The sequence below is a fragment of the Silurus meridionalis genome, chromosome 22 (genome assembly GCF_014805685.1).
Source record: "Silurus meridionalis isolate SWU-2019-XX chromosome 22, ASM1480568v1, whole genome shotgun sequence".
In the NCBI taxonomy this organism is placed as follows: Eukaryota; Metazoa; Chordata; class Actinopteri; order Siluriformes; family Siluridae; genus Silurus; species Silurus meridionalis.
This window is the reverse complement of record NC_060905.1, coordinates 2,283,840-2,301,430: the sequence shown is the minus strand read 5'-3', so window position 1 is coordinate 2,301,430 and position 17,591 is coordinate 2,283,840. Positions and strand designations below refer to the sequence as shown.

Sequence of the window (17,591 nt, the reverse complement as noted above, 5' to 3'; positions counted from 1 at the left end):
TAACTAAAATAGCTGCTGTGCGACTAGAGAACCTCGTCCACGAAAATATCCACAAAGACCAAACTGGATGGTTCAGTAACCGACAAGGAGCAGGTAATGTTCCTCGAGGGTTCCGTGTAGGAACATCCCATGGTGCCGTGACAGCGTTCGACAGATTAGAGCCGTGTTTTCTGTCTCCACTTTCAAAACTAAACTTTGGAGACAAATTTATTCAATATATCCAAACACTCTTCACATGGATTTTGAGTTTTGCCAGAAGCCTTCCTGCTTTTTTTAAGTGATGTAGACAAGAGTTCATCTGGATTATTCCCTACTGCTATTAAACCGCTAGTGGATTAATTATACAAACCATATACTTAACTAAAAGTGTCCTTCTAAACTTTCACTTGAGTAAAATCACAAAAAACAATTTTCAACAATAATGTTCCTGTTATCATTTTCATCACAAGATTCTTTACTTAATTACCTCAGTTTATGTGTAAAGACTCAAATGTGACTCTCAGCACACTGATCTATTAATAGAATGATATTAATGACTCAAACACTGATTGATTTCTATTATAATGATCATGTGCACAAAACAACTTAAAAAATGGTGTAAATGAGGTCACGTGTGTGCTGGAGTTTCTTCATCATTTATTCCTCTCTAAATGTTCTGCTTGATGTTGAACTGATGCTGAACTGTATGTTGGTGATCAGTAGATGCACCAAGCGCCAATCAGAACACGTGTAAAACAGAGCGTGCGCTCGATCCTGATTGGTGACTCGCTGCATGTTTCACCAGTTACGTTTTTATCCTCTCGATAAAAATTGGTAAATAAATAAATAAATAAGCAGTGCAGCAAAAACTTAGTGTACTATAATACTCATAGGGAAAAAAAACTGTATTCTGTCAGGCAAAATCTGACTGTATTTTCACCAGTGTCGGGCGGTCAGGGTCAGTAAAGTCTTCTCTGCTGGTCTAAACACTATCAGAAGCACTGACTTACATTTACAAGCTAAATTCTAATATTTGTTCCGTTAAATTGTATTAATTTATTTCCAACAGTTTATTCTCTTCATGTTGTAGCGTTTCTCTCGGCTGCACTGCTTCCAGTACGTGTATGTGGATGTTAGATTTTTTTGTCCAATCAGATTTCAGCCTCTATGTGCTGCCATGTCAATCTAATCTGCTCAGAGCCTTCAGAATCAGTACTGCTGGACTTTTACCATCGTCTCCTTAATAAACAGCTCTGTTTCTTTAACCAATCAGATTTCAGATTCTCCTCACAGTGCAGCTCGCTGGCCCAGAATAGCATCAGCATTTTTCCGTCCTCTGATTGGTCGGTCAGAGGGAAACTGTTACAGCCGAGTTCGACTGATAAAACACGTGTGTAGCTGCACACATTAATACATCAGAGTTAGACTTTTTTATACCTACAGAGGAAAAGAAATTGATTTGATCTCGGACACTTAAAAATCCATTTTGAAGAAAAGCTAGTCATGGTGAGGAGGTCGGCCAACCCTGAAGCTAGCTAGTGTGCCTCAGCCTGGAAAAGGGTTTGTTCTCCACTTCCAGACCAGTGAATACGAGCAGTACCACTGGATTACAGCCTCTGGGGGCGCTGCACATTATGAGTCTGTGTCTCTGGTGAGTAGGTTGTGTTTTATTTATATTTTAATGTTTTTGTCATGTTATTAGTTAAATATTGATTGTGAACTGCTCCAGATGTTGTAGGTGCACAGTTGTGGTTGTAGTGTAGAGGTTTGGAGTTTTAACTGGGTTTGTTGTTTTAGTAAAATGGTTTTCACCTCCATATGTGAAATGTCTCTCTCTGTAATACCATGTGTTGTTATATTGTGTTTTTGTATAGTATTGACCTTTCACTCTCACAGAAACTCTTCTATCACAAATCACTCCTGCTATCACTCTTCTCCACCCACTCCACCCTGCCTGCACTCTTTTCTTCACTTCTCTAACACACTCTCCATTACTTTGGTACCTGAACTCCTCCACCTTCTCCACCTCTTCTCCCTGCAACCGCACCCCTCCACTGCCCTCCCCCTCATTCACACACGTACTCTGTCTTACACTTACTGACTTTCATTCCTCTTCTCTCCAGCGTGTACCTCCACCTCTCCAGGATCTTCTCCACCTGCTCCTTGCTCTCACCACTAATAACAGAATACAAAAGAAACACGTTTAATTAAGTGTTTTTCTCCAAGAGAAAACTGTTAAAGGAAAAACCTTAACGTGGTTTAATGCGATGAAAGCATTTTTTAAGACCAAACAACTCATACTGTACATAGTGTGTTCTTTTATTCATCTATTCACTGAGTTTGGTCTTTTAAAAATACTGTCTTATCGCATTGTTAACATTTTTCTGTAATGGTCACCGGGTTAAAAAAAAACGCATAATACGTAATTAAACGTTATGTTTGTTTTCTGGACTCATCTGCTCGTATGTACATAGTAAGCTTTATTAATATAAGTGTTTACAAAGTTTGGACTTTTAAAAACGTTGCCTTATCGCATTGTCGCGTGGAGAATTTTTCACATTAAGATTTTCTCAGGTTTTCTTTTCTGTTTTTACATCTAGACTTTATTAGTTGACTAACAATTATTGTTGTTTTTTTTGTTTAGTCTATACATAGTGTATTTTATTGTGTTAATTTGTATAATGGCCAAAAAAAAAAAAAGGAATGTGTTGATAAATGTCATGCATTTGTATATTTCACACCTGTACATTCCCAATAAACATATCTTTAAAAAAATGCATAAATTATTAATCACCTAATTAAATATTCATCATATATTTAAAGTTAACAAGAACAATCATTTAAAACATGATTTATTTTAAGCGTGTTTTATAGTGTAAACGGGTGTAAATAGAAAGCGTGATGATAATAAACACTATTATTAAACTTCATTATTTTTTTTTACTTTCACTTTCGGAGTAATTCTGCTCTCCTGGGAAATGATGAGACTCAATTCTGATTGGTTAGAGCCGTGATATAAATGCTTTTTTTTTTTTACTTGTTGCCCCGCCCCCCCCAAACTAACTTTCAGGTAGTACAGGAACAGGTTTTCAGTGTATACAGGAAGAGCAGGAGGATCTGGATCTCTCTTACAGATTCAACTGTGTTAAATAGTGAAGTAATCAGGGTGAAAACGCGTTAAAGCGAAGTAGAATGTAGAAGATTAAATCAGTAAATAATAGATTAGGGTTTGGTGTTTGGTGTTTGGTGTGTATTAGAAATGGTACTCTGCAGCTCAGTACTGATTTTCCTCGTTTTCTCTTTTCATCTGTCATCAGCAGGTGAGTTCTACAATCGTTACTACCTTCTGTACCTACTTCATCTTTAATATTGTACTTTTGATCATGTTTATTTTCTATATAATAAACAGTAAAGCTGTTAAAAAGGAAGATCTGAGAAAGTTACAAAATAAATACTACATATAATTAATAACCCGATTAACCCAAAATAATACATCAAAGATTTCAGAATTAAAAAATTGAGTGTGTGAGAGTGTAGATTCTGTTACTGTGTGTGTGTGTGTGTGTGTGTGTGTGTGTGTGTGTGTGTGTGTGTGTGTGTGTGTTTTTACACTTTTACAGTAAAACACTCTCTGCAGTACATTTACACTGCAGTTACACCAGGACTACATTTCCCAGAGTTCACTATTGTGGGTCAGGTGGATGGAGAGCAGTTTATGTATTACGACAGTAACATCGGAAGAACTATCCCAAGGACGCAGTGGATCAAGAACATTGAGGGAGAAGATTACTGGAACATGCAGACAGACATTGGGTGGGGAACTGAGGAGATCTTTAAAGTCAATGTGGATAATCTCATGGGTCTCTTCAATCAGACTGAAGGAGTTCACACAGTTCAGTGGCTGGTGGGCTGTGAGGTTGAGGTTGATGGTGACCGCACTGTTGGAGGATATAATCAGTACGGTTATGATGGAGATGATTTTATCAGCTTTGATGTGAACACTTTAACCTGGGTTGCTCCTGAACCTAAAGCTCAGATCACCAAGTACGCGTGGGACAGTGAAACGGCTGAGAATAAGAAAGAGGAGAATTACCTGAAGAACACCTGTCCTAAATGGCTACAGAAATACGTGAACCACACTCTGGAGAGGAAAGTTCATCCTGAGACATTTCTGTTCCAGAAAGGATCCACTTTTCTAGTGGTGGTATGTCATGCTACAGGTTTCTTCCCCAAAGCACTGATGATCTCCTGGCAGAAGGACAGTGAGGACGTATTCGAGGATGTGGAGCTCAGAGAAACGTTACCCAATGGGGATGGAAGTTTCCAGAAGAGGAGCATTCTGAAAGTCCCAGCTGAGGAGCTGCAGAAACACAACTACACCTGCATCATTCAGCACAGCAGCTTGGAGAAGGATGAAGTGCTGCCTGTGAACGGGCACCAAATCCTAAAAAGTAGAGTATGGATTAGTATCATCGTTGGTGTTTTTACTTTTGCTGTTGTCGCTGGAATTGTGTTCTGGAAGATCTTAAGGAGACCCCAGTAGTGTGATGGTCTTCCTGAGTTTGGATGGAGGAGGTTTCTCTGTGTAAATTCTCTCAGATTTAAACCTGGGGGTCTGTACTTCATACCTACATAACTACATTTGTGCTCCAATGACACAAGGCAGGTGGGCAGATATTTGGAATCCAATTTGAACCAAGTTTCCTCAGTTGCTTTGGAACATTTCTCGAATTATCCTTAATATTTGCAAATCAGTGCATTTCTCAAAACTATTTCTCCAAAGAGCACAAAACTGGATTTCTTGAAAAACCTGCACTTTTCCCAAGTTCCTTCGTTCATCTATCAAAAGTCAGGATTTGTGTCAATGAACATCTCATTCCCAGTTTCAGTGTTTTTCAGCTGTAAACTAGGGTTTGGGTTACAGTGATCGAAAATTTACGAAATCTATGAATTTTAGCAGCACAAATGGATTAATTTGACAGGATTTACACTGAACTGTAAAAGCATTTTCAGAAATTGTAATTCTGTGTTTTGTTCTGTCTGTCGCCAACTGAAGGTCCACAAGATTAACCTTTGACCTGTTTCAGAGGACTAGTTGATCATTGGTTGATCTGATGAATAAATGTTTAAAAGGAATTTAAGCTTGATAGATTCTGACAACTGGTTTAATCATTTGGCTTTCAATGACTTACGCAATGAACTGATGCTGAGAGGTTTTGGGGGTTAAAACTATTCAAGTGAAACGTGAATAGTTCGAATCTCGCGTTCCTACTTTATCGCGATTTTCATTTTGGCACATAACTATTTTGTTTCGCGAATGGTCCCAATTTATCGAGTAAAATCTAAACTTATAGTGAATTGTTTTTATGGAGTTTTATGTTGAAATACGGAAATTTATTATTAGAAATATAATTATTCATTATAAAATGAAGTAAAAGTTTACCTGAAATAGACAAAGAACACGCAGTGGGTGGAGTTAAAGAGATACGTCACCAGATTTAGCTAATTAAAATAAAGAATGCAGTAAAGTGTGAATCTTTAACCCAGCCCCTTTTTTGACATCATAGGATACTTCAACCAATAAACAAGCCGAGAAACTACGCATAGGCCACGCTACGGTACTGTACTGTACAGTACTCACTATAAATGTGATATTTCTACAAATTTACACAAAATTCATCTTGCAAATGTTTTTTGTGTGTGTTTAAAGAGTGTGGAAGGATGATTTATGGTTGATGATTTTAAATAATAAAAAAAAAAATGTTTATTTATCGTGAAGATTCCTTTTGCGTGATCGGTTTGGGCACGTAGCTACAGCGATAAATGGGAAAGACTGGAATTTGAACAACATGAACATAATGATAATGTGGAAACACCAGACACTTGTACACAAGCAACAAAATAAATATGCAAAAGATTCGCACTTTCATCAAAGCAACAAAAGAATTTGCTTTATGATGTGTACAAGTGACTCCAAGAGGTGAAAGTTGAACAAGTCATTTTGAGAATTTCATTTCTGATCTGAGATACGCTTTGAAGCAGCTGAGAAAAACCTGAAAATTACATTATAAAATTAATTTAACTTTTACTTAAGTATGTTTTGTTTAAAAGTGTTGTACTTAACATTTAAAATTGTATCCGTTACTAAGTCAAAAAATAAAGAAATAAAAATAATTAGAAACTACTGCACTGATTGGTTGATGGGCAAAGGACAAACGTTAACTCGCAAGAAAGAAGGATGGAGATGGACAGGACAGATAAGACAGTGATGCTGAGACAGCAGAACATTAAATGCTAAAGTCGAATTGAAAATTGTTCACAGTGGTGGACAGAAAAGAAGTAAATGTAATTTGTTAGTAGCTTCATCATTTATCTGTACTTTACTGAAGTGTTTCCATGTGGGAAGATTTTTACTGTACCTTCACTACAGTCAAATTTCTGACGTTTTACTCAACTACATTTTGTGAAATCAGTCGTTTTTTTTATTTATGAGTGAATAAAAACTGACGCAGCAAGTCACCAATCAGGGTCGAGTGTGTGCCTTATTTTAAACTTGTTTAGATTTGGATCATTTTACTCTACTTTAACTCAATGTTTGTGCACTTGTCCTCCACTGGAGTCTTTGTATCTATGTATAATCTGTATTACACGTCATGTTAACCAAAGGGTCAGTGTACCTTTACTTCCTTGCTAAGTAAATTATATTTTGCTATTCATTTTTTATTTATTTACCTACACTATATTTCCAAAAGTATTCAGACAACTGACCTTTCCTGCTATACTGTATGTGGTTCTCTTCCAAACTGTTACCACAAATCTGAAGGCACTCAGTTTTACAGGACGTCTTTAGATCTCGCTAAAATAAAAATTTTACATTCACTTGAACTTGGAAACCCAAAACCTGCTCCAGCATGGTGATGCCCCTGTGCACAAAGTGAGCTCCTTGAAGATCTGGTTTACATGCTTTGGAGAGGAAGATCTCCTGCTATAGAGCTCTGATCTCATCTCTACTGAACACCTTTGGGATGAATGTGAACGCTGACTGCACCCCAGGTCTCCTCACCTACATCAGTACCTGCCCTTTGTAACACACATGTGGCTAAAGAATAAATATCCATAAGCACACAACAAAATCTAGTGGAACATCTTCCCAGAAGAGTGGAGGGAATTAGAAAAGTAAACTGGGACTAAATGTGGAATGCGATGCTCAAAAATCACACCGTACTTATGACCAGTAACACAATAAATATTACACAATAAATATTGCACTTTTATTGTCCTCATTTACATCAGTTCAGTTATTTGTATCTAAAACACAACACAACAAAACAGAAGTTACAACACTGCGATTACAGGAAATCAAATCCATAACTCACTTCTGAATGAGCTTTTACTTATATAAAATTTCTTTAATATCTTATCTAATATCTTACATCTAAGTTCCATCCAAACAGCACCGAAGCGAGCGAGACGGCGACGGAAATCAAGTCAAAGAGTTTTGTGAGGTAAAATGTGGCGTATTTTCCTTCCTCTCATTCTTACATTTGGATTAAATAAGAGAGTGATATCTCACCAGCTTTAGAAATCTGATTATTTACCTACACTACCAAAAAACACCAGTTTTTTCATCTATATGTGCTTCTTACCCAAACTGTTAGCAAAAAGCCAACGCCATGAAGATCTGCTTTCCATGGGTTGGGATTGTGTGAAAGATCTCCCGCTATAGAGCTCCACCCCAGGTCTCTTCACCTCACCTAAATTCTGTAGTACCTGTCTTTACTAACACACATCCTTGTGAATGAATCTCGCACAAATCTCCACATCATCTACTAAAACACCTTCTTATAGGAGTGGAGCTTATTATAAGAGCAATTGAAGACTCAAGATGGAATGAGGATGTTTAATAAGAAGCACATAATCTTATAGTCAGGTGTCACAAAGTTTTGGACATTTTCTGCATAGTGTAGGTGAAAAGGTTACATTAATGTAGTGAAGCACAGAGGAGTTCGGTGCTAACGCTACCAGCACTTGTAAAGCGTCGACATTAGAATACTGTAATCCCGCTGAAAAAATCGAATACTGTTACACACACACTTTTTCCTCGCTTGATGGAGAAGAATCATTGTTTCTAGATGAGAATCGTCCTCTTCTCCTACGGCTAAACGGCTAAATTCACGGGGCAGATCCTAAACAGAAATGGCGTTGCTCATGTACTTAATCGTTTACAGGAGGAGTCTCCAGTGTTGAAACTTTTATTTTTAAACAGAAAACACAACTAAAAAGACCCAGGACTGTCTAGCAGTTAGGATCCTATATCAGTACAAGAATGTGACAACATTCGTCTCCCAAAACTCCAGCTACAACTTTCCTCAGTTCCCTCAGAACGTTTACAGGGTATTGTTTAAATGAAGATGTGATAAACCCATGTTTATCAGGGTGTAGCATCAACCCAACTTTTTTGAGACCTAATTTTTTCTTAAATGGTAAATTTCATCAGTTTAAACATTTGATATTAGGGGTTTAACAGTACACCTATTCGTACTGTTTCAGTACAGGGCTTTTGGTTCAGAAAAGGCAAGAAGGCAACAAGAAGTGTGGGTTTAACATGGATGAGACAGAGGGAGTCAGTGATTTAAACATGACTGAGAACAGACACATTCCTGATCACCTGATCATCATCATCTTCTTTTCTCTGCTTGTGTTCTATATGGTGGATCTTCAGCCTGGATACATTCATTAGGTAACAAACGATGTGAGGTTCAGTTTCCAGCATGAAAGTAAATCAGTAATGGCTACTTTTTTTTTTACTTAAGTACATGTCAGAGCCCAAACTTCTTTACTTTAACTTTGGTAAAAGTTGAAGTTCTGACTGCACTTTTTCGCTCATGTTTTTTAACACATAAGTATTTGTAATTCTACTGAGTAAAGGATGTGTGTACTTTTGACATTTCTGGGTTTATAAAATCTTTGCATTTTTTTAAATTTATTTACACTTTTTCATTTTTATATTTTTACTTTTTGATTTTTATTTCCCACAGACAATTGAATTGATAATGAAGGAAACAGCAGACAATTGTACACAATCGATTAAATAAAAGTACCGCATTCGCGATTTGTAGAAAAAAACAAAAAATATTGCTTTTAAGATGTGCACAAGTTTAACCTTCACATCATGTAGTCACTTGTGCAACATCATATCATTAGCTGCCGCAAAAGTCGTTTAGAAAATTTCATTTTTGATCGGAAAAACGCTCTAAAACTATTCGTAACTTTTACGTAAATACGGATTGTAGCCGAAAGTGAAATGTTACTCCACCCACCTGTAAAAGTTGCTATAGCAACCAGAAATAAGAATGGGTGTTTATAGCTGCTATAACGTCATTGTTGTTAAAGGACGAGAGCAATGAAACGCTTTTATCGGGACATTTATCCCAACATCCGCTTACTGATTCAGTTTGTTCCCTCAAAGCATGCACTAAATAAAAACTCAGAAAAAACAACCACAGGAAGAACCATAATCTGTCACTCGGAGATGTTTGGACAGACACAGCACCTAAACAAATCATACTCCAAACCCACTTCAACCACAAAACCACTCGAGAGTATAAATATTTACAGACGCTCAGAGCATTCCTGCTTCTCAAGAAGCTGAGATGGACCAGTTAGGACACAGTGTTTAAGTTGCAGAAGGCCAACGCTAATGCTGATGCCAGCGTGGAAGGAACATGAGCACCACCAGTCCAACCATCGCAAACATCATCATCATCATCAGGACGAAGCAGAAGGACTCTTGGAGAAAGGAGGAGGAGGTGGAGGAGGCAGGTTGGACGGGCCGGCTCCGGAGGTAGTGGTCCACCGAGTCGGCCAGGGTGTACTTCTTAGGGGAGAAGCCGAGCTCCCGACGTGCCTTCTCGATCCTAAAGGTGTGGCTCACAGCGACGTTTCTCACCTGGATGACACGAGAGAGGGAAAAAGTCTTACATGATGAGTCCCGGTTATTTAATATCTGTATGCCAGCGGATCAAGGAAAGAAAATGAGCTAAGACAGAGTTTACAAATCTTACAAATCCTTTGGATTGGAGTATATATATTTTTTATCTTATTTTTAATGAAAGTGCATGTTTTTAACAGTGGAGGTTTTGAACCCTATTCAAGGGAGGAAGGTGCACACAGGTGGACTATGTTCTATGTAGGAGATGCAACCTGAAGGAGATTGGAGACTGTAAGGTGTTGGCGGGGTCAGTGTAGCTACACAGCATCAGCTGGTGGACTGTAGGATGGTTTTGGAGGTGAAGAGGAGGCGATTTAGGACTGAAAATGAATAAGATGGTGAAAACTGAAGGAGGAAGAGTGTAGTGTGAGATTCAGGGAAGAGGTCAGACAGGGGCTCGGTGGTGGTGAGGAGGTGCTGGATGATTGGGAAACTACTGCAGAAGTGATGTGACATCTGGCAATAGAAAGAAAGACAAAGATGTGGTGGTGGAATGAGGAAGTGCGGAGAGCAGAAGGAGAAAGTGGTTGGAGAAACAGAATTGAGAATTGACAGAGTGATGAGAAAAGTAGGCAGGAGAACAAGGAGATGCGGCAGCAGGTGAAGAGGATGTGGTGAAAGCCAAGGAAAAGGCATATGAGGAGCTGTAGGAAAATTTGGACACTAAGGAAGAAGAAAAGGATTTGTAGTGATTGGCCAGGCAGAGGAACCGAGCTGGGAAGGATGTGCTGCAAGTTAGAGCAATAAAGGATGGAGATGGAAATGTGTTGACTAGTGAGGAGAGTGTGTTGAGAAGATGGATGGAGTATTTTGAGCAGCTGATGAAAGAGGAAAATGAGAGAGAGAGAATGTTGGATGGTGTGGAGATGGTAAAGCAGGAAGTGGAGAGGATTAGTAAGTGATTAAAAGGATGAAGAGTGGAAAGTCGGTTGAACCAGATGACATACCGGTAGAAGCATGGAGATGTTTAGGGGAGATGCAGTGGAGCTTTCAACCAGGATTTAACAAAGATTTTGGAAGGTAAGAGGATGCCTGAGGAATGGAGAAGGAGTGTGCTGGTACTGATCTTTAAGAATAAGGGAGATGTGCAGACCTGCAGTAACTACAGGGGAATAAAGTTGATCAGTTACACCATGAATTTATGGGAAAGAGTAGTGGAAGCCAGGCTGAGAGAAGAGGTGACCATCTGTGAGCAACAGTATGGTTTCATGTTGATGAAGAGCACCACAGATGCATTATTTGCTTTGAGAATGTTGATGGAGAAGTATAGAGAAGGTCAGAAGGAGTTGCATTGTGTGTTTGTGGATTTAGAGAAAGTGTACGACAGGGTGGAGAGAGGAGTTGTGGTGTTGTATGAGGAAGTCAGGTGTGTCAGAGAAGTATGTGAGGGTGGTGCAGGACATGTATGAGGACAGTGTGACAGCAGTGAAGTGTGCAGTAGGAACGACAGACTGGTTCAAGGTGGAGGTTGGACTGCATCAAGGATCAACTCTGAGCTCTTTTTTGTTTGCAGTGGTGATGGACAGGTTGTTGACTGACGAGGTCAGACAGGAGTGGACTATGATGTTTGCGGATGATATTGTGATTTGTGGTGAGAGTAGGGAGCAGGTGGAGAAGAGCATGGAGAGGTGGAGGTACACGCTGGAGAGAAGAGGAATAAAAGTCAGTAGGAGTAAGACAGAGTCAGAGTACATGTGTGCGAATGAGGGGAGGGCAGTGGAGGGTGCAGTTGCAGGGAGAAGAGGTGGAGAAGGTGGAGGAGTTCAGGTACCTGGGGTCAACAGTGTAAAGAAATGGAGAGTGTGTTAGGGAAGTGAAGAAAAGAGTGCAGGCAGGGTGGAAGGGGTGGAGAAGAGTGATAGCAGGAGTGATTTGTGATAGAAGATTATCTGTGAGAGTGAAAGGGAAAGTTAAAAGGATTGTGGTGAGACCTGAGATGTTGTATGGTTTAGAGACAGTGGCATTGAGTAAAAGACAGGAGGTGGAGCTGGAGGTAGCAGAGCTGAAGATGTTGAGGTTTTTGTTGGGAGTGACGACGATGGACAGGATTAGAAATAAGTTTATTAGAAGGACACCGCATGTAGGACGTTTTGGAGACAATGTGAGGGAGGTGTGATTGAGATGGTTTGGACATGTGGAGAGGAGGGACATGGGGAATATAAGTAGGAGAATGCTGAGGATGGAGCCACCAGGAAGGAGGAAAAGAGGAAGACCAAGGAGGAGGTTTATGGATGTGGTGAAGGAAGACATGCAGTTGGTTGGTTTGAAAGAGGCAGATGTAGAGGACAGGGAGGTGTGGAGACGGATGATCCATTGTGGCGACCTAATGGGAGCAGACGTAAGAAGGCAGGGGCTTTGAATCATATTGTAAAAATCCCTCAGGACTACTTAGCCACATAGGTGTAAGTAAATTAAGGTGAGGTGAGGAGGTCATCCTTAGGGTGTTCAATAGGGTTGGAGCTGTATAGCAGATCTTCCAGTCCAACCCAGGGATAAAGCAAATCTTTATGGAGCTGTCTTTTGTGTCATGTTGAAACAGGTTTGGGTCTCCTGGTTCAAGTGAAGGGAAAACTTTTATGTCTGTCTGTCGGTCTGTCTGTCTGTCTCTCTTTATATTTGTAAGCACATTCAAAGACGTCCAACACAATTGTGTGTTTCCAAGTTTGTGGCAACAGTTTGAGGAAGAACCACTTTGAAAATCATGTTTCAATCATTTTGGCCATACAGTTCATGTCTTATAATCAGATTTCGTACATACAGACCAAAGCACATGACAGATTTCTTAGCATATACGTTTTAAAAATGAATGCCCCTGTGATGCGAGATCTCCGAGGTCTTGATCGGGTCACGTCTCAGCTCCTGTGGGTGCTGAGAGCTAGACGTGAATCTGTCCGAGTCTGGTTCAGATTCTACCCGAGCAGCATGCAATAGCGGGTGAACAGCGGTTTTTACAAGGTGGCATTACTTTTCCATTAAGCGTCCATATTCTCGCCTGGCACAGGACCGACGCCCCCTGCACCTCTCTCCTCTTACTGCGGAGGATCGGATAGCCACACGGAAACTGTGTGGCTCAGGACCAGTGCCAGGCCTAAAAAAAAACAACAACCTGCATACAGGACTGTCCAACTGTACTTTCACTAGTTTTTAAATGCGGTTATACACTACATTGCCAAACGTTTGCGGACACCTAGTCATCAGATTGGTATGTGCTTTTTGAGCATCCCATTCGACATTTAGTGCCAATTAGCTTTTCTAATTCTCTCCACTCTTCTGGGAAGATGTTTCTCTCTCAATTTTGGAGTGAGCTTGTAGACATTTGTGTTCATCAGCCACAAGGGTGTTAGTAACGTCAGGTACTGATGTAGGTGGGAAGGTAAGGAGGCCTGGGGTGCAGTCAGTGTTCACGTCCATTCCAAAGGTGTTCAGTAGGGTTGAGATCAGAGCTCAATAGCAGGAGATCTTCCTCTTCAAACCATTATTTTCAATATAGTTCACTTTGTGCCCAGGGGCATCACCATGCTGTTTGAAGAAGAACCACATATTGCAGGCAAGTTCAGGTGTCCCAATACTTTTGCTATATTGTGCATCTCTCAAACAATATATCAGAGTGACACGATATTTAAATACATCTGACGTTTCCAGCCATATGTGGTTCTTCCTCAAACTGTTTTAGCATAAAGCATGCAATTGTATCGGATGTCTTTGGATGTAGGAGCATAAAATCCCCTCACTTGAACCCAAACCTGTTCCAGCATGACCCAAAAAGCATGAAGATCTGCTTAAGGTCACACTGAGTGCACCTCAGGCCTCCTCACCTCACCTACATCAGTACCTGACTTAACTAACATAATAACCTTGTGCCTGAATGAATCTCACCCCAAATCTCCACCAAATCTAGAACATCTTCCCAGAAGAGTGGAGCTCATTCTAACAGCAAAACATTTCTTTATGTATGATGTCATGTAAAAAAAAAATCATGAAATTGCTCTTCAGCTACACAATTTCGCATCTCCTCCTAGTTGATCGTTTTTGTCAAGGCTGATCTGAGGCGAGAACACGCATCGAGGTGGTCAGAGAGCTGGATTAAAGCGCCGCTGCATCAAAAAATAAAGTTTCTCATATTCAACTGCTATCACCAAGCATTTGAATGGCATTGTGGGTAATTAAGAAAAACTAAGTGGGAAAAAATTTATTTGTATAGCAATTTTAACCACCAATGTAACTGAAGAGACTAAAAACACAACTGAAATTCATACAATCGTCCGAATAAGTTGATGATAAATTCATCCCGAATAAAATCCCCAATTAAAACTTCAATTTAAAGAAAAGAGAAAAATTATATTTTTCTAAATATCGATATGTATGGTGGATTTTTCCTTTATCTATAGTAAGGTCGTGTGTGTGTGTGTGTGTGTGTGTGTGTGTGTGTGTGTGTGTGTGTGAAAATAACACTCGCGTGACAATTTAATGCTGTTCTTCGTGGTAAAAACGCATCTGTTGCTTTTTATGTCTGTCGAAAACCCAGTAAACATCCAAGGAGCCCGAGCTCATGATTCATTCAGGACCAACCAAGCAGAATCAGCACTCCGAGCCTCAGCACCGCCGTCTCACGTGTCAGGCTACGAGCAGCCGAACCACGTCTGGAGTTTACATGTTCCTGGTTTAAATCATTTATTCAATTATAATTTGAGAGAAGTAAAAAAAAACTACGATGTATTCGTTTTCAACCCTTTTTTTGGACATCCCATTCCACATTTAGTCTCCGTTCACTCATAATAAACTCCACTCTTCTGGGAAGATGTTCCACCAGTTTTAGTGCGAGATTCATTCACTTATAATGATGTGAGGTGAGGAGGCCTGGGGTGCAGTCAGTGTGAAAACTTCATCTTAAAGAAAGTAGGGTTTGAGCACTATAGTAGGAGATCTTTCACTCCAATCCATGGAAATATCATGTATATCTTCATGGAGCTGGTTTATCTGTAATCCTGGAACGGATTCCAAAGTGAAGGGAAAATGTGGTGCTAGTTAATGTTCATGTGAGACATGCAGTGTTCTACAGGCAGAAAACCAATAAATATCATTTTAAAGTTCAAGTCAAAGCTTTGCATTGTCTTCGGGATCTGGTAGAACATCCAGACTTACATGCACACCTAGTTACTGAATAATTCATTGTAATTACAAACAAGGAGTTGGTGCATTAGGACGCAGTAAACACCCTGTAAACAAGCGTCCGTGCCGCCATTTTAACCCATATATAACCATTTTACAATACAGTACAGAGCGCTCTAACGCTCGCCAGACTCGCCAACAGACAGACAGACAGACAGACAGACAGACAGATAGATAGGGTCAGACAGACAGACAGACAGACAGACAGACAGACAGACAGACAGACAGACAGACAGATAGATAGATAGATAGATAGATAGATAGATAGATAGATAGATAGATAGATAGATAGATAGATAGGGTCAGACAGACAGACAGACAGACAGACAGACAGACAGACAGACAGACAGACAGATAGATAGATAGATAGATAGATAGATATGGCCAGACAGACAGACAGACAGACAGACAGACAGACAGACAGACAGACAGACAGATAGATAGATAGATAGATAGATAGATAGATAGATAGATAGATAGATAGATAGATAGATAGATAGATAGATGTGTGTACTGGAGCACAAGGTTATGATATGTGATATGTTTATCTTGTGTCTGAGCCCCGAACACTGTCATTAAGACTAATCTAAGGTTTAGGAGCTAAATGTGAGAGTGTTCTTCTAGGAACTACTAGAAGTCTGGAGTTTTGAGATCTCAAGGAGTGTGATGGATTGCGTGTTAGAAGACTGGAGAGATACATGGAGATAAACCATTTAGTGTTTTGTAGGTAAGTAGCAGTAGTTTGTAGTGGATTTGAAACTTAACAGGGATGAGAAGATTGGGGTTATATGGTGATATTTTCTCGACCCTGCTGCATTCTGGACAAACTGTAGCTTGTAGTAATGTATTATAGTAGTCCAGTCTCGAGGTTCATGAATGGAATGAAAATGAAAACTAAAGGTGGAATGTGATGTTCATGAAGAAGCACATAGCAATCTTATGATGAGGTGTTCACAAACATTTGGACATATCTTATTTATCTATAACTTGCTATTTTTCATTACAGCTCATTCCACACCAGAAATCAGCTGAAAAGAATTGATATTAAAAGCGTTTATAGATGTCGTGCTCATATTTTCAACTTTCCTTCTAAACGACAGCAAACGGCAGACGAATAACGAGGCGAGGAAAAGGAGAGATGATTAAAAAGAGAAAGATCGGAAAATAAAAGTGTGTTTCCTGACCTCGTTCCTGGTCAGGAGCAGAGGAATCTCCACGATCGGCCTCAGAGCCACGTGTAACTGCTCCATCAGGAACGCTGCACACAGAGTCACACAGTTATGGAAATCCCTGGTGGTGAAGCGAACGTGAGGGGGACCACATCAGGATCTGAACCCTACCTGCCGAGTAGACGAGCAGAACCGGGAGCCGGATCAGCGGACGAGTGTAGCCCAGTCTCTCGAACTGTTCAGCAACACACACACGGGTCAAAAGTGTTGATTAGTTTCGTACAGCAGACGTCAAACAAATACACGTACCAAGTAGAAATAGACCAAAAAACGTGTGTAATCATTTATTTGATGACGTTTTCTGCTTTTGTAACATTTCTGGAAGGAGTCTCCAGTGTCAGTGCTCTGTAACATCTTCAGGATGTTACAGAGCAAAACATGAATGAATGATATAAATGTGAATTTATAAGATTTAATGGAGATTTAAGGTGAGGAGGCTTCTGGGGTACAGGTAGCGTGAAAATTCATCCCAAAGGTGTTAAATAACGTTGTAGCTCTTTAGCAGGAGATCTTCTACTTCAGCCCATGGATAAAGCAGATCTTAATGGAGCTGGCTTTTGGGTCATGCTGGAACAGGTTTGGGTCTCTTAGTTTATGTGAAAGGAAACTTTTATGCTACAGCATTCGAAGACGTTCGATACAATTGTGTGCTTCTGACTTTGTGGTAACAGTTTGGAGAAGATCAACATATGGCTGGAATAGTCAGGTGTCCTGATACTTTTGGCCACAGAGTGTATTTTAGTCCAATTGCATCTTATTGTAACTCTATTATAACTTCTGGTGTTGTAGGTCTGATGTAGATTAGAGACAGCAGTGAGTTAGGAGTGACTCAGCAGTGAGACAGTAGTGAGACAGTAGTGAGACAGTAGTAAGACAGCAGTGTTACTGTACTAGGGTGATACTGCAGTTTAACTCACCAGAGGCGTCATCCAGTCAAAAACGTTAACTGATTCCCCGTCATTGATGAAGTAGGCCTGTCCACTCTGAAACCCAGACATGACATCATCTTCATTCTCATCATCTTCATTATCATCTCCATCATCATCTCCATCATCATCTTCATCATCATCACCGTCGTCATCATCATCATAATCACCATCGTCATAATCATCATCTTTATTATAATTGCCATCATTGTCATCATCATCACCATTACAATCACAATCATCACCATCAACATTATCATCATCACCATTATAATCACAAGCATCATCACCATCATC

The 17,591-nt window shown here is 39.8% G+C and overlaps 2 protein-coding genes across 4 annotated transcripts in view; one reads left to right on the top strand and one right to left on the bottom strand.

The window, feature by feature from the left end:
* The first annotated feature begins 3,086 nt into the window (after positions 1-3,086).
* LOC124375841 (BOLA class I histocompatibility antigen, alpha chain BL3-6-like) lies at positions 3,087-6,715 on the top strand. Of its 2 annotated transcripts, none has more exons than XM_046834509.1 (2): positions 3,087-3,299; positions 3,617-6,715. In XM_046834509.1, exon 2 carries the CDS (start codon positions 3,695-3,697, stop codon positions 4,520-4,522), a length of 828 nt encoding a protein of 275 aa, XP_046690465.1. In that variant the 5' UTR covers positions 3,087-3,299; positions 3,617-3,694; the 3' UTR covers positions 4,523-6,715. The 2 variants fall into 2 exon arrangements, with proteins under 2 accessions (XP_046690465.1, XP_046690464.1); XM_046834508.1 differs by having other exon boundaries at positions 3,600-6,714.
* A 2,351-nt stretch (positions 6,716-9,066) lies between these two features.
* The window catches only part of sdr42e2 (short chain dehydrogenase/reductase family 42E, member 2), a 25,275-nt gene continuing 16,750 nt past the window's right edge, over positions 9,067-17,591 (bottom strand). For both annotated transcript variants that reach the window (XM_046835179.1, XM_046835180.1), the window contains 4 exons: positions 17,286-17,351; positions 16,480-16,543; positions 16,324-16,397; positions 9,067-9,928 (listed from right to left, as the gene is read on the bottom strand). In XM_046835179.1, coding sequence (XP_046691135.1) covers positions 9,677-9,928; positions 16,324-16,397; positions 16,480-16,543; positions 17,286-17,351 — 456 coding nt within the window. In that variant the 3' untranslated portion in view covers positions 9,067-9,676. The remainder of the gene's footprint in view (positions 9,929-16,323; positions 16,398-16,479; positions 16,544-17,285; positions 17,352-17,591) is intronic.